This window comes from Diplotaxodon limnothrissa, linkage group LG6, assembly GCF_057381915.1.
Source record: "Diplotaxodon limnothrissa isolate DT_005_m linkage group LG6, D_limnothrissa_male_GT1.1, whole genome shotgun sequence".
Lineage (NCBI taxonomy): Eukaryota > Metazoa > Chordata > Actinopteri > Cichliformes > Cichlidae > Diplotaxodon > Diplotaxodon limnothrissa.
Window position 1 is genome coordinate 9,760,465 of NC_140601.1, and position 14,896 is coordinate 9,775,360.

The following is a 14,896-nucleotide window of genomic DNA, read 5'->3' on the forward strand; positions in this document are numbered from 1 at the left end:
TACTTCATAACATCACTGTGATTAACACTACAGGAAAACACATTTTTAAAACATCATTCAACTAGACATGAGCTAATCTTTGATTGTTTAGCATAGTATAAAAGAGTGGTGAATTTGGTCAAATCTTGCAGATATATTGCTGTATTTATTTACAAATGTAAACCAATTTTGAACGATCATTGCAAAAAACATGAATTTCTGTATACATTCCAAGTTCTGTAATCTGTATACTATCTGTAAAAAGAGTATCGACCAATGTATCAGTATCTAAATTTTTAACTCCTTTTTATCAGTATCACCCTAAAGTTTTCAGTATTAGTCAGGTTCTAAAAATACTAAGAGAGCAAAATATGTGTATATAGCAAATGTAATTTAAGAAAAGGGATCACATACACAAAAATGCTGCCCATACAGCTAACAAATAAAAACAATCCACATTATGTTCTTTAAAAAAATATATCATATCGGGAAATATATAACCCTACTGATTAAGAGCCACGTCACTATGATAGACCTATATCAGGCCAATGATCCTGATCAACTGATCCATCAATCGGGCTCTGGTACATGTCAGCTGAGAGCTGGAAGATTCATTTGAGATGCAGCTCAGCACTGTGTTCAAGTTTTGTTTTTGTTTTTTATATAGGCCAGCTGATTGTAGGCCTGTGAGTTTTAAATGACTACAAATTTAATTTATTGTAATGACGGTGGTTATCCAAATAATAAGCTAAAACATTCCTACGAATTTAGCTGTTCAGTGGTGACGCACGAATCCTACTTCCGGGTCTAAAGTAGTCTGCGTTTAATATGGCTTTTGTATTGTTAACATGTTTAATGTTATGTATTTTCTTCTATTTGATCTCAAAAAGCTCCTAAAACAGTCAGTGATCACTGTTGACCTCCCTCGGCTTTTATTACCGCTAATCATTTATTTAAGCTCAGTTTTTAAAACCTTAGGATGTAACTACAGCCCAGCCCATGCAGCAGTATATGAATGACTAACCTCGTATTGTGGATGGATTATCTCAGTTGTCCTCCTGGCTGAAGTTTGGTCCTTTTACAGCATCCTGCCATGCGATTACATTTGTTCCTGACCACCGAGAACACTCACATTAACTTTTATCGAGTGGAAAAAAGTTAGCTTGTTTATATTATGCTAACATAGCTGTGTCGCTAGCGGTCACGTAGCACATCATTATATACCAGCTAGCCCAACTTCAGTAACCCTACAAACGTCACTGCTGTTTAGTTTTCTGTCTTCATTTATGCTGGAAGTGATAGCAGAGCTGTACGTTTGAATTTGTTTCCAAAACCTGCAGTCAGGACATGCTATATTGTATGTAGATAGAAGCTAGCGAGCTAACTCCCTGCTAACTTCTAACTCTGTTAAATGCCATAAATTCCGTTTTCATGGATGCCTGGATGTTAAACTCAATTGTTACACCTGGTAGAGCAGAACGCTGATCATTTTATTAAAAATGAAAGACTTTAGACAGTTTTTCAACTCTCAGTAATGCCATAGTGATCGTTTGATATATGGACCTGCAGCGGAGTTTAGACCCAGACAGGCTAGTGAGGTCAGACTGGACAACCGGATAGTTCTATCCCGTGCACGTGTACACGTTGACAACCGTAACCATGGCCGCCGAGGGTATATAAATGCTGCACAAGGTTCCAAACGTCCGTTTACACTTGCTCGTGGACTTGTTTCGACCTGCTCCAACCTCAGCCTGTGGAAAGCTAAGTTTTGCAAACTATTTCACTAAAAGCGGATATAACTTGAGAGCAGAACAAGTACTTCATCGTTTGTACTTGTTTTTGTTTTTCAAGTTTGAAGATGGCTCGCCGTGGACCCGGACTCCCCGACTGTCACCTGGACTTCGCTGCAGGTAAGTGTGAAAATTTCTTTAAATGTAAATTACTGTAATAATTTAACAAGTTCCAGTGTGAATATCAAGTTTTAACGTGATCAAATATGTGTATTTCAAGTCTGTTTCCTGTAAATTGTTTGTATGTTTTAAATTTTCCGGGAGAGGTGTAGAAATTATTAACGACTGGTGTATGAATATGAAAAAAAGGTGTTACTTTGACTTGAAGGCTTCAAATTTGACACTTTTCTTTAAAATGAAATGGTTAAAAATAGCTTAATGGACTAAAATTTGTAAAATGCCCAAAAATCCGTTTCTGTGGTAACGGCATCTTCAAGATGTCACGGGTCAGAACACGCAGGCGTAAACACACAGATCCAGGTCCCCTCCTGACATCCTTTTCTTCTCCGGATCAAAGGCTTTATTGACATAAACTATATTTTTTCTCTGCTGCAAAACACAAAGATAAAAAAATGCAAATAAAATAATATCAAAAGAATATGAAAACAGTAGTAATAATGGCATTAAGACCTATCTTCTGTTACGGTAATGCTTTTAACCTTATTAGATAGCAGAGAGAGATATTGTACACAGGGATATTTACACAGTGATAGCATGTTTACCACAGATTAGATGTACCTGTCCTTATGGCAGATACAGTCCTTGTGCACATTTCTAAAAATGTGGATTCTGGGTTAAGAGTTTCTGTTTGTTTGTTTTTCACTTGACCATCATTTTCAGACATACCTGCAGAGCTTTGTGTGTGCAATTTTTACTCTTGCCAAGGAGGTTGTGTTTTTATTTAAAAAAAAAAACAAATAAAAAAAACAAATTATATATATATATATATATATATATATATATATATATATATATATATATATATATATATATATATATATATATATATATATATATATATATATATATGGTTTTTTTATATTTAGGACATGCGATTGGTACATGTGGTCTAAATGTTACATTATGGTTTGCATCCACATATTTAACCTATGAGCTTTTTTCAAAATGTGTGACATTGTGAATTGTAAATAAAACAGGAGAATGAGCTGCATGGTTAGTTATAAATGTACTGTAGTATATTTATATAATAAGTTACTCATGTCCGGCTATTTACAAATCAATACCTATTATCCATTACCTATTCCAACATAGTGTTTGCATAAAGGCTTACAAAGAACAAATAAAACAAATTGAATGTACACAAAATACAGTGACATTTATAGTGTCAATATAGTGCAGGGGTGGGCAATCTCAGTCCACGAGGGCCGGTGTCCCTGCAAGTTTTAGATCTCACCTTGGGTCAACACACCTGAATCACATGATTAGTTCGTTACCAGGCCTCTGGAGAACTTCAGGACATGTTGAGGAGCTAATTTAGCCATTTAAATCAGCTGTGTTGGTTCGAGGACACATCTAAAACCTGCAGGGACACCGGCCCTCGTGGACTGAGATTGCCCACTCCTGATATAGTGTCACCTTAAAAGTACACAGAGTGAGCTGCCTTGGTGGAGGTTTGGTGGTCTTCTATTAAAAAACTTGACTTAAAGATTGAACAAGTAGAAGTGTCATTCAGTCTGACATAAAATGCTTTTCTCTCATCCTCTGCTCAAACTAACAGATGTAGGTCTGTTGCTTTAACACTGGGTGTCTATTACATTCCTAATGTTATTTTAAAAATTGTTTCCTCACAGGGCGTCTTGACTATGTGGTTGAACGCCCTGCAGAAGAAGGCCTTCCTGAAGTCATCAGGATCCTGGATGACAGTCTCCAGAGCACCACCTCTTCTGGTGAAGCTCAGGACACTGATACCCAGCGTATCAGCGAAGGTGAGTATGGTGAGTATTTTATCCCTCTCTCATCCTCACCCTTATCTCACGAAGCACCAGATGCTGATGACAGTGAACAGCAAGGTGAGTATGGTAGGTATTTTATCCCTTTCTCACCCTCACCCTCTTCTCATGAAGCACCAGATGCTGATGACGGTGAACAGCAAGGTGAGTATGGTGAGTACCCCCCCTACCTACCTATAGACGATGAAGAGGTGAGTGAACAGACTGACAATTCATCTGACTGGAGCGACTCAGAAGAGTGGGGGGATTGGCTTAGCGATGACTCTGGGTATGACACCATGGATGAGAGAGATGATTCCCCTCTCATCCGGGAGCACCCTCCAGAGCCGTTTTGGCACGATTGGCAACGTCCTATTGCTCCAGGTGCTGCCCCCATCCCCATGCCGCCTTTCGGCCAGGCCAATGCCCCATTCTTCCCTCGAGTTGTTGCCCAGGTTGGTGATCCGCCAGCTGCTCCTCCCCCAGCTGCTCCTCCCCCAGCTGCTCCTCCCCCAGCTGCTCCCTCTGCTGCTCCTTCCTCAGCTGCTCCCTCTGCTGCTCCTTCCTCAGCTGCTCCCTCTGCTGCTTCTTCCTCAGCTGCTCCCTCTGCTGCTCCTTCATCAGCTGCTCTCTCTGCTGCTCCCTCCTCAGCTGCTTCCTCTGCTGCTTCTTCCTCAGCTGCTCCCTCTGCTGCTCCTTCCTCAGCTGCTCTGTCATCTGCTTCCTCAGCTGATCTCTCTGCTGCTCCTTCCTCAGAAAAGAGAAGCAGAGAAGACATCTGCACCGAAGAGGTAAGTGCAAAGAGGTGCAAGGTGAGTGACCAGTTTGATGCCCCTTCAACATCCTCAGGTAGTTTTGGAGTCAGACGTTTCTGGGAGAGGCCTTTTAACCTTTCCATGGATGACAGTGACTCTGATTAGTTTATGTTAGAACGTGTTTTTAAACTTTGCCTTTGTGTTTTTGTTTTTACAGATATATGAACATGTGACTCGCACATGTGAAATGTATTTCTTTTTTTCTTGATATGTGACATTAATATTAATATTACATTGTGAATTAAAGGTCGTTTTTTAGTTGTTATTACTTCCAGTTACGTCCAAGATGGAGCAAACACCCCACCCAGAAGACAGCCTTACCCCGACCAACCCGATGAGAAGGATGGATGACCAAGTGAAAAACGGGAGAGTGGTGCTGTGTTCCAACTATGTAAGTTATCACCTCACATTGACAACAAACTGTATTGAAGACAAAATTCTTCCAATAGTTGGTATAAATCATCATCCTATGTCAGCAGCATTGTAGGTTTAGCTTTATTTATATTTTTCATGTGTATACGTTGGGTTTAAAATAGTTTTTTTTAACAACATACTGCAGCTACCAACAATGAAAATGCTGTTTTGTGTTAAAATGACGTCTTTCTTGTGTTATTGCTTTGCAGGGCAGCTGAGAGTGGACAGAGCTGCACAGAGGACCAAAGATCCACTCTCAGCACTTCATACCTGACTGGCCACAGCACCAACCCTCCTCACCCTGGGTGAGGAGGGTCCTGACCCCGCCTGCACAGAGGGAGTTGTGAACATGCACTTCTGTGTCGGTGGGTTTAGGATCCTCCTCACACTCACACTGATGAAGACTGTCACTGGAAGATGTCTCCATTGCATCAGCAGGACGTAAGCATTTGTAAAATATTACAGTTTGTGATGTTTTGTACATATTTTTATTGCATCATTTAAAACTATGAGATATAAAATAAACCAATTTTCATAACATTTTCTGTGTATTTAGTGGTTTTCTTAATAAGTTATTTGGAACATCATTGCAACCTGTCAGCTTTTTATTGAGGATTTAGAAAGTTGCTGGTGGCCCGAGTGTGTAGAGTGGGGTGTTGTTTTTGTCACATGGTGAAAGTGACCTCATGGGGAGCAAAGAGAACAACTGAACAATTTGGGGATTCACAGACTTTCGTAATCGCTAAAAACAATTAATAAAAATTGTTCTGTGTGAACTAAAAGCTCAAATATAAACCATCCTGACACTGACACAAATGATCTGCTGTTTATAAGCAGGAAAGTGTTTTCATGAGCCTGGATGAAGCTAATTTGCATGAGTTTAACCTGCTGGTCAAAAACTTGCATGACTCTGATATCACTCCAACTTTCTTCTGTTTATTTATTCATTTTTGCTAATTGTAGTAGATTAATATGTTCACCAACTGATTGTTGGCCTGAATGTTTGAATGTTTGCAGTTTCAGGTCCTACTGATCAGTTTTAAGTATTGTAGAAAGTGAGCAGCAATTGAATCAAGTCCTGGGATGAAATGGGACAAAAGGGTAATGTGACAGCCACATTAGTTCCCTTCCCTCGTTTAACAATGTGTAAGCAGACTGCTTTAACCTGCAATTTACTGCATGTTGTTAGGCTGCATGGTACAACCACAGTCTGCTAACCACCCGTGGTGATCGAAGGTTTTGAGGTCTTGCTTGAGCTACTGATGAAGTTTTATCAAAGCTTGTTAAGTTTCCCAACCACATTTTATCCTGATGGTCCAAGGCTTAAATCTTTATGCTCACAGACGTACTTCTGTAATTAATCAGTGACCGATTTATTACTTTAAGTTACAGTGTGAGGGGCATTAATGAACATAAATCAGATTTAACTGGATTATGTGTTTAGGTCAAGAGACACAGACCTTCATCTTTAAGAGGCTCTTCTTGAATATCTAATCACGATGTTTGCCATGCAAGTACACTGGGCGGTTGTTTTTAACAGAATCATTTGATGATTCTGATGAAATGAAGTATTGTTTCAATGAGCTGTGGCACCATTCTTGCTTTAGCAGTGAAAGGAGTCAAGTAGGGCTCCATCAGGAAGAGGGCCCCAGAGGTCCTATCCCCCCGCCCACTTCCCTGGGGCTTGAACATCAGTGGATTTCCACTTAAGCAAAGCCTCATCAAGTTCCTGCAAACAGCACCACACACACACTATCATGTACAGAGTGTGGATGCTGTGTCTAAGACCACGATCATTGTGTTCCCACCATCTGGTGCAAGCTTCATCTGTCTCACTGTGTTCTCCTAAAGGCCAAGACAGCAGGACAGTGAACTCAATCTCACTTATAGGTGCCAGAAATCAGTGGATGTGAGATTAATGGTGGTAATCAGGTTATGCATTTGTTGTCTTCTCAGCAGGTGGGAAACATCTCTATTTGTTTGTTTATGTACATGTGTATCAGAAATCTATTTTCCTGTACAGCTCAGGTTTAAGGCACAATGTTTATCTAATCTAATGAAGATCAGTGAAAATACTGACATTAGTGACGTTAACCCTTGACTAAGAGTTTCTTAGTCAATTGTTAATGGGAAACACATTTCCACACCACCATCTTCTAAGCTGTGATGCTACATGTGCAGCAGCAAACGTCCAATTAGTACCGATCAGAAGGTTGGAGGTTCGATCGCTGCCTGATCTGATCTGTATCTCAAAGTATCCTTGGACACGATACTGAACCCCAAACTGCTCTTTCATGTGTCCATCAGAGTATGAATGTTAGATAGAAAGAACTTAGGTACAGAAAAGTGCTTGTATGAATGGGTGAATGAGGTGTATAAAGTACTTTGAGTGCTTGAGTAGAAAAGTGCTATTTAAGAACAAGGATGTGCAAGAATTTGCTAGACACGCTCTTCTTTTTCCAAAACTAAAAATGTTATTTCAAATTTGGCAGCCTGTGTGTCAAAGAGACTGAAGAGTAACTAAAGGGCAAAGTCCAGGAATACAGCCAAACTCAGGAGATCAGTTAGGAGCACAACTGAGCAAAGGTGATTCAAAAAAATGGAGAGAAACTCTGCCATGCAGTGCCATGCTGAGCAGACTGGTTTACAGCCACAAGAGAGACTCAGCGTTCACAGATCATAAAATCTTCAGGGAGCAAAGCTCTCAGAGAAGCTATAATGCAATCCACAGATAGAATACAGTCAATAAGCTCCAAGTGAAATGTTAAACAGTGCATGGATAGCTTTTTGTTCAGCTTTTTCTTCGTATCCTTTTTCCCCCTTTCTAAAGTCTCTTCAGAGGCTTTGCAATTTGTCAAACAGCAGCTGGTAAAAAGGCTTTTGCAGTGAGGCAGGGAGCCTGTTCAAACCAGATTATGCTTGATTTGATGACTGCAGAGAACTTGGGGCTGACAGCTCAGATTAGGATCGGTTCTCCCTTGAAAAGGCATTAGTGTGTTCTGTCATGGCAGGATTTCTGTTCAATGTGCAGGTAGATTGAAATCAAAGGGCACCAAAGACACCCAAACCTGAGGGATCATTACGTGACACCCAAAGCATCTGAGCAGTCTTATTCCTTCATCTGTACCAAATTACTCAGATTCACAGACGTCGTGCACAGCAGACCTGCAATACAACGATGAATAACAGGAGTTACGCCTGCGTTTGACAGGTCAAAATGTCACAGGGAGCAGTTCAGTTAAGTTTCATTCCCCTCCAGAAATCACTTCATGCATGATTATCAGGAACCTTTGAGTAATGACAGCACTTAAGTGAGTGTTTCCTTACCATATTCCACTTTGTCACCAAGTTTTAGGATGAGAATGTTTTTTTCTACTTCTATTTTTTTTATATCGTTGTTATTATTTCTGTTGTAATTTGTGTTTGTTTTTTGTTTGTTTGTTCAGTTTTTCAGCCTTGTTGCATTTTTTTCTATTTCCGTTGTGTTTTATTCAACTTCTGTTACATTTTGCAGGATTTTGCAGCTTTTTCTATTGACGGGTGTTTTCTTCAGGGACTCCATATTATTATCTTTAAAACTGCATTTGAAACTTAATGCTGAGTTTTTACTTTCTGCAGTTGAAGTTATCTAAAGAAACTGTGTGTGGGTGCAGCTGAAAAAACGTCTTTTGGCAAATAACACAGAAATTCTGAAATCCTCTACTGCTTATATCAAAGAGAATAAAAGAAACCAAAGCTAAACTCTAAAAGATTATTTATTTCAGCTTGTTTACAGTTATCCACACCTCACAGCTTTTTATGGGTTGATAGTTTTCCTGATCCAATCTGCATACTCAGGATCACAGAGGTCCATGAAGGCAGCCGGTGCTCTGCATACAAAGTCTGGATCTCCCACAAAAGAAGAGACCCCATAAATCCTGCCATTATGAACCACTCCTCCACCAGAGTCTCCCTGCAAGACAGAAATACAGTTTCCCAGGTTTATAAAATCTTTCTGTATTTTGTATGTTTAATAAATGCAGCTGTGAGCTGAGGGATCATGCAAACTCACTCGACATATATCTTTCCCAGGACCAGTGCCGATAGCTCCTGACTCGGTGGACCTCGGGGAATTTTTTCAGTAAAATATCATTGAGCTCTGTACAGCTGACAACCTCAGTCTCTGCACAGTGAAGAGAGGGTGATTCACCAGGTTCTAGAAAAAAGGGACAATTAGTTCAGCTTAAAGCACTTTTTTAAAAAATGATGCAGATTTGTATTTTATGCAGAAATGCAGCAGAAAGAAATAAAATGGTCTGAGCTCACAGGAAAAGCTTGTTTTTGCTTTGAACACATTAGAAATGAAGCAAAATACAATTTCAGTACAAATATCTGCAACATCTCTTTACTAATAAAGTAACAGTTTGGATGGTTTGTTTTCTTTTTTCTTAATACAACAAATTTGTTAAAAATCATCTTACTTCTTTTCTCATTAGCTAGTCCAGTGGTGGCACCATAACCTGCGACCTCAACTCTGGAATGACACAAGAAGTGTTTGGACGCTTTTCTCTCCTTTTTTTGTCAGTTACATACAAATACATATATTGATTGTTTTGCACGTTAACTTTGAAATGTTGCCCTGAGGCCTGTACTATGAAGCAGGATCTCATCTCTCCAGGTAACTTCAGAGTTCTATATGAAGGATTTTGACTTCTTACCAGAGAAAATTGTAAGAGTAACCCTGACCTGCTGTTATATTAGTTATGTCCTTTATAGAGTTTTAGTCACCACTTTATCATCACGCACCACACCTGGCTAGCATGCTTGCACTGTGCTTGCTCAACGCATTGGGACACCATTCAAGCTCACTGCAGCACATGCTACTTCCTGTTTTAAAGGGCCTTGTAGCAGCCCTTGTTACATGCGTGGGCACGGAGCGTGAAGCAGAAAGCACAGCTTAAAAGAGAAGTTGATATACCCGGCGGCGTGACACTGACTGGTGTTTTACACCCTTTTTGGCTCCTACCTCAAAGCACACTGTGCGCTGTCGATCTTACGTGCTGCACAGTAATGTTTAATATTTAGTATTTACAGTTATATTCCCATATATCATTGTGATGTTGTTTATTCTATTGCTCTCGTTTTCTTCTGCTTGTTTTCTTTTTTCATTCTCAGCAGGTGAAATTAAAAAAGTATCTATTGTTAGCTAGTTTATTGTTTATTGTTTATTTATTGTGTCATTCTTTCTCCCTGTCCTATCCCCCAGTCATGTCTGTCCCGTCTTTAAAAAACAAAAATAAAATAAATACATAATTATAATAAAGGTCAATCAAATGGACCAATATGGCAAGGCCATGATGATCCACTTGGTAAAGTAAATCCACTTGGCATCTTTCTTGGCCTTCAGACAACAATTCTGATTGCTAAAGATCCAAACCGGACAACAAAAAAAACAAACAAAAACAAAACAAAACATTTCTATGAAAAAAAACAAAACAAAAACACAGAAAACCGTACATTTGCACTCAATGCTTGAACTTAACACTGCTACTGTATTTGTTTTTGTCCCTGTTAGCCTTTATGAGCAGTGGCTCAGGAGGCACAGACCATCTCCACGTGTTGAGCCAATATTTTATGTATATTTACTTAGGTGATTATCTTTTCATATACAGATATAGTGTTTTAATGGGGTATTTATTTTAATGAATATAATCATACATAAAAATGTGAGCAATATCATTTATATAGATCTGTTTTAGTGCTGTGATTCCCCACAGCATGCCCCAACAGAGATCCCAATACCTCTGAGTGTTTTCAATCTGAATGAAAATAAGTAAGCAGCGGAAGGGGAGGCCACCGGTGTTCATGAAATCAAGCTTCATGAATTCAGCAGAGGCTTGTTTAGGATTTTAGATTTCTCGTTAATTCAGGAAGAGAGAACAAAAGCTCTCCTATTATTCTCTTTGTGGCTGTTATTAAATTCTGGCGACGATGCAGTGATATTGTTACAGCCCTACTCTTTACATCTGATTTTATTTTTTCTCATTAGGAGTTTTCCTGTTGAAACATTTTTGGCTGTTGTCATCGTCTGTGTGCATTGTCTGTGTTTCCAGGCCAGAAACCGTAGCGGACAGGTGGGCTACGTCCCGGAGAAATACCTGCAGCTGCCCTCCTCCAACAGCCTGCTGAGCATGCTGCAGTCGCTGGCCGCGCTGGACGCCCGATCCCATTCCTCCAGCAACTCCACCGAACCTGAAACCGAACTCCCAACCGGCTCCGTCACCTCACACTATTCAAAGCACATTTATATGATGGCTAAAGTGGTGAATGCGGATTATTAAAGGAGGACATTGCATTACACTATCTGTAGATGTCTTTATTATTGTGATCATGACAGGTTCATAAAATAAAACCAGACAGGTTGAGAAAAGATTTATGGGGACCTGCATGAAGATATGCTGACATTACTTGAAACAAGAGGTTCCTACTGAAATTTTACATGTCATGTTAGCTAGTCACAGCTGTATATGGGCTGGGATAAAAAGCACAGCATCCCTTCTGCTTCCTCTTTTTCTAAATCAGAAAGCGTTGTTTGATGTCTTTTGATTTAACATGAGCATTTTTTTCGTAGTGTTAGTTAAACATGCGGTGTTAAGAACACCACGTGACTGATAAATCAGTGTCTCTGTGCGCCAGTGTGGAGTTGTGTCCAACCTGACTGTTGGCGATGACGAGGAAGCGTCCCACCACATCATCAACATTATAGTCTTCAAGATCAGGATCGTCTCTGATAGGTGGGTCACTGCAGAGCTGGTCCCAGCAGAAGCCCTCAGGAGGGTTGTAGCCATTAGGAAGGATCCCTGTTGGTTAACGGGGGCAAGCGGTTAAAAAATAATGTGACACCGTCCTGTTGCTGAGTCCAGAAGTCATTAACATAAAGGGATGAAGAAAGAAACTTTGCATACCAGTAAAGAGGTCAGCCATTGGAGGAGTGAGGCTGTCGGAGGCTCTCCATAGAAGCTCCTGCTCCTTATTCCTCATCCTGCGAGCCCAGTCTTGATAGTCTAGACGACCAAAGAAGAAGCCATCGAATCCCATCTGCAGCAAAAGACAGACAGTTAATGGTTAAAGGAAAGTCAAATGGAAAGCCAGTGAACTAAAGTGTGCCTTCATGTAATAATGCAGCATTCTGGAAATAAGCCCATTTGATTCATTGCAGAGCAGCAAATCTGATAATGACGATACAGCCAAAAATTTGTAATGAGAAAACGGAGAGTCTTTCTCGACGTGAGTGCTACCTTCTAACTCTAATTAGCCTCAACTCTCTTCTTTAACTGATAAATTCTCCCATTTTAAGTCTCACTAGAAATCAGGCCTTCCTTAAGGTGACCAATTATGCTCATCCTTCTATTCTGCCCTATACTGCTGATATTAAACATGGCCAACGTTTGAAAGTGTGACAGTGAATGAGCTGAGCAATTCTGAAGTGTGACTCGTACAAAACTCGAAGAATAAACATAAAGAGCTATGCTACCTGTGCAAACATGGAGGCGTGTTCCCGGGCGTGGCCAAAGGGGTCGATGTGCCAGGCGACGCGGGGACGGCCACAGGCTCCAAAAGTCTCATTAAGGAACCTCAGACCAATGGTCATCTGGTCAATGACGGCGCTGTAGTGTGTGGCAGCCTCGTCGCTCATACACCAACCACCATTCACAAATTCCAGACGGCCTGCGGGAGGAGCAGCTTTTGGTAAGGATGCACTGAAACACTTAACGCAGCTGTATAGTACTGAATGGGTATTTACCTTCATTAACCAGCTGTTTGACTGTCTGCTGCATGCTGGAGCTCTGACTCTTCCACCAGTGGTAGAAAAAGGCCGTCTCCACATACAGTGGGGCAAAAAAGTATTTAGTCAGCCACCGATTGTGCAAGTTCCCCCACTTAAAATGATGACAGAGGTCAGTAATTTGCACCAGAGGTACACTTCAACTGTGAGAGACAGAATGTGAAAAAAAAATCCATGAATTCACATGGTAGGATTTGTAAAGAATTTATTCGTAAATCAGGGTGGAAAATAAGTATTTGGTCACCTCAAACAAGGAAAATCTCTGGCTCTCACAGACCTGTAACGTCTTCTGTAAGAAGCTTTTCTGTCCCCCACTCGTTACCTGTATGAATGGCACCTGTTTGAACTCATCATCTGTATAAAAGACACCTGTCCACAGCCTCAAACAGTCAGACTCCAAACTCCGCCATGGCCAAGACCAAAGAGCTTTCGAAGGACACCAGGAAAAGTATTGTAGACCTGCACCAGACTGGGAAGAGTGAATCTACAATAGGCAAGCAGCTTGGTGTGAAAAAATCAACTGTGGGAGCAATCATCAGAAAATGGAAGACATACAAGACCACTGATAATCTCCCTCGATCTGGGGCTCCACGCAAGATCTCATCCCGTGGGGTCAAAATGATCATGAGAACGGTGAGCAAAGATCCCAGAACCACACGGGGGGACCTGGTGAATGACCTGCAGAGAGCTGGGACCAAAGTAACAAAGCTCACCATCAGTAACACACTACAACGGCAGGGAATCAAATCCCGCAGTGCCAGACGTGTTCCGCTGCTGAAGCCAGTGCATGTCCAGGCCCGTCTGAAGTTTGCCAGAGAGCACATGGATGATACAGCAGAGGATTGGGAGAATGTCATGTGGTCAGATGAAACCAAAGTAGAACTTTTTGGTATAAACTCAACTCGTCGTGTTCGGAGGAAGAAGAATTATGAGTTGCATCCCAAGAACACCATACCTACTGTGAAGCATGGGGGTGGAAACATCATGCTATGGGGCTGTTTTTCTGCCAAGGGGACAGGACGACTGATCCGTGTTAAGGACAGAATGAATGGGGCCATGTATCGTGAGATTTTGAGCCAAAACCTCCTTCCATCAGTGAGAACTTTGAAGATGAAACGAGGCTGGGTCTTCCAACATGACAATGATCCAAAACACACCGCCCGGGCAACAAAGGAGTGGCTCCGTGAGAAGCATTTGAAAGTCCTGGAGTGGCCTAGCCAGTCTCCAGACCTCAACCCCATAGAAAATCTGTGGCGGGAGTTGAAAGTCCGTGTTGCTCGGCGACAGCCCCAAAACATCACTGCTCTTGAGAAGATCTGTATGGAGGAATGGGCCAAAATACCAGCTAATGTGTGTGCAAACCTGGTAAAGACCTATAGTAAACGTTTGACCTCTGTTATTGCCAACAAAGGTTATGTTACAAAGTATTGAGTTGTATTTTTGTTATTGACCAAATACTTATTTTCCACCCTGATTTACGAATAAATTCTTTACAAATCCTACCATGTGGATTCATGGATTTTTTTTTTTCACATTCTGTCTCTCACAGTTGAAGTGTACCTCTGGTGCAAATTACTGACCTCTGTCATCATTTTAGGTGGGGGAACTTGCACAATCGGTGGCTGACTAAATACTTTTTTGCCCCACTGTAGATGAACCTCCTATCTGGATTCTTCCACAACTGATCCACAACTGAGTCCAGGATGTACTGAACACCAGCGTGCTGGATGTCATTACGATCTACGCGCACAAATGTGCACAGATTTAGGACAAAAGAGACGTTATTTTGTCAATGCTTCAAGAAGTGGTCAGAATTTAGTTGCTGTGTGTCACAGTTTGAAAAATATTTATTTACACTAACGTATCTTAACAGCAAGAAAGTATATGTGCTCATCTGCATTCATGCATATGCCCAAACAAACCACCCTCATTGCAGATGAGTTCTGCTTACATATTAACCCAGACTGGAAATCAATATCAGATGATGGTCACCTGCACAACACCTGGCCTTACAACTTACTATAAACAACATGTGACATTAAAATATGCAAGCTCGACAATCAATTGCACTAAAAGCATAAAACTCTAAAGCAATGAAGAAGTAAACTGTTGCAGTAAACAGTA

The 14,896-nt window shown here is 40.8% G+C and overlaps 2 protein-coding genes across 2 annotated transcripts; one reads left to right on the forward strand and one right to left on the reverse strand.

The window, feature by feature from the left end:
• The first annotated feature begins 1,837 nt into the window (after window positions 1-1,837).
• On the forward strand, window positions 1,838-4,638 carry LOC146630098 (uncharacterized). Its single transcript, XM_085356530.1, has 2 exons — window positions 1,838-1,889; window positions 3,581-4,638. Exons 1-2 carry the CDS (start codon window positions 1,838-1,840, stop codon window positions 4,636-4,638), a joined length of 1,110 nt encoding a protein of 369 aa, XP_085212656.1.
• Window positions 4,639-11,577: 6,939 nt separating this feature from the next.
• LOC146630099 (lysosomal alpha-mannosidase-like) lies at window positions 11,578-12,778 on the reverse strand. Its single transcript, XM_085355417.1, has 4 exons — window positions 12,731-12,778; window positions 12,461-12,654; window positions 11,892-12,024; window positions 11,578-11,786 (listed from the first exon to the last, which is right to left on the reverse strand). Exons 1-4 carry the CDS (start codon window positions 12,762-12,764, stop codon window positions 11,578-11,580), a joined length of 570 nt encoding a protein of 189 aa, XP_085211543.1. The 5' UTR covers window positions 12,765-12,778.
• Between the last annotated feature and the right edge of the window lie 2,118 nt (window positions 12,779-14,896).

What these genes read in the sequence shown, in the direction of transcription:
- LOC146630098 (XM_085356530.1), top strand. Translation starts at nt 1,838, where the DNA reads ATGGCTCGCCGTGGACCCGGACTCCCCGACTGTCACCTGGACTTCGCT. An exon ending in TCACCTGGACTTCGCTGCAG is followed by an intron (nt 1,890 to 3,580) that starts GTAAGTGTGAAA and finishes GTTTCCTCACAG; the next exon opens with GGCGTCTTGACTATGTGGTT.
- LOC146630099 (XM_085355417.1), bottom strand. Translation starts at nt 12,764, where the DNA reads ATGCAGCAGACAGTCAAACAGCTGGTTAATGAAG. An exon ending in CAAACAGCTGGTTAATGAAG is followed by an intron (nt 12,655 to 12,730) that starts GTAAATACCCAT and finishes CTCCTCCCGCAG; the next exon opens with GCCGTCTGGAATTTGTGAAT. An exon ending in ACGCCTCCATGTTTGCACAG is followed by an intron (nt 12,025 to 12,460) that starts GTAGCATAGCTC and finishes CTTTTGCTGCAG; the next exon opens with ATGGGATTCGATGGCTTCTT.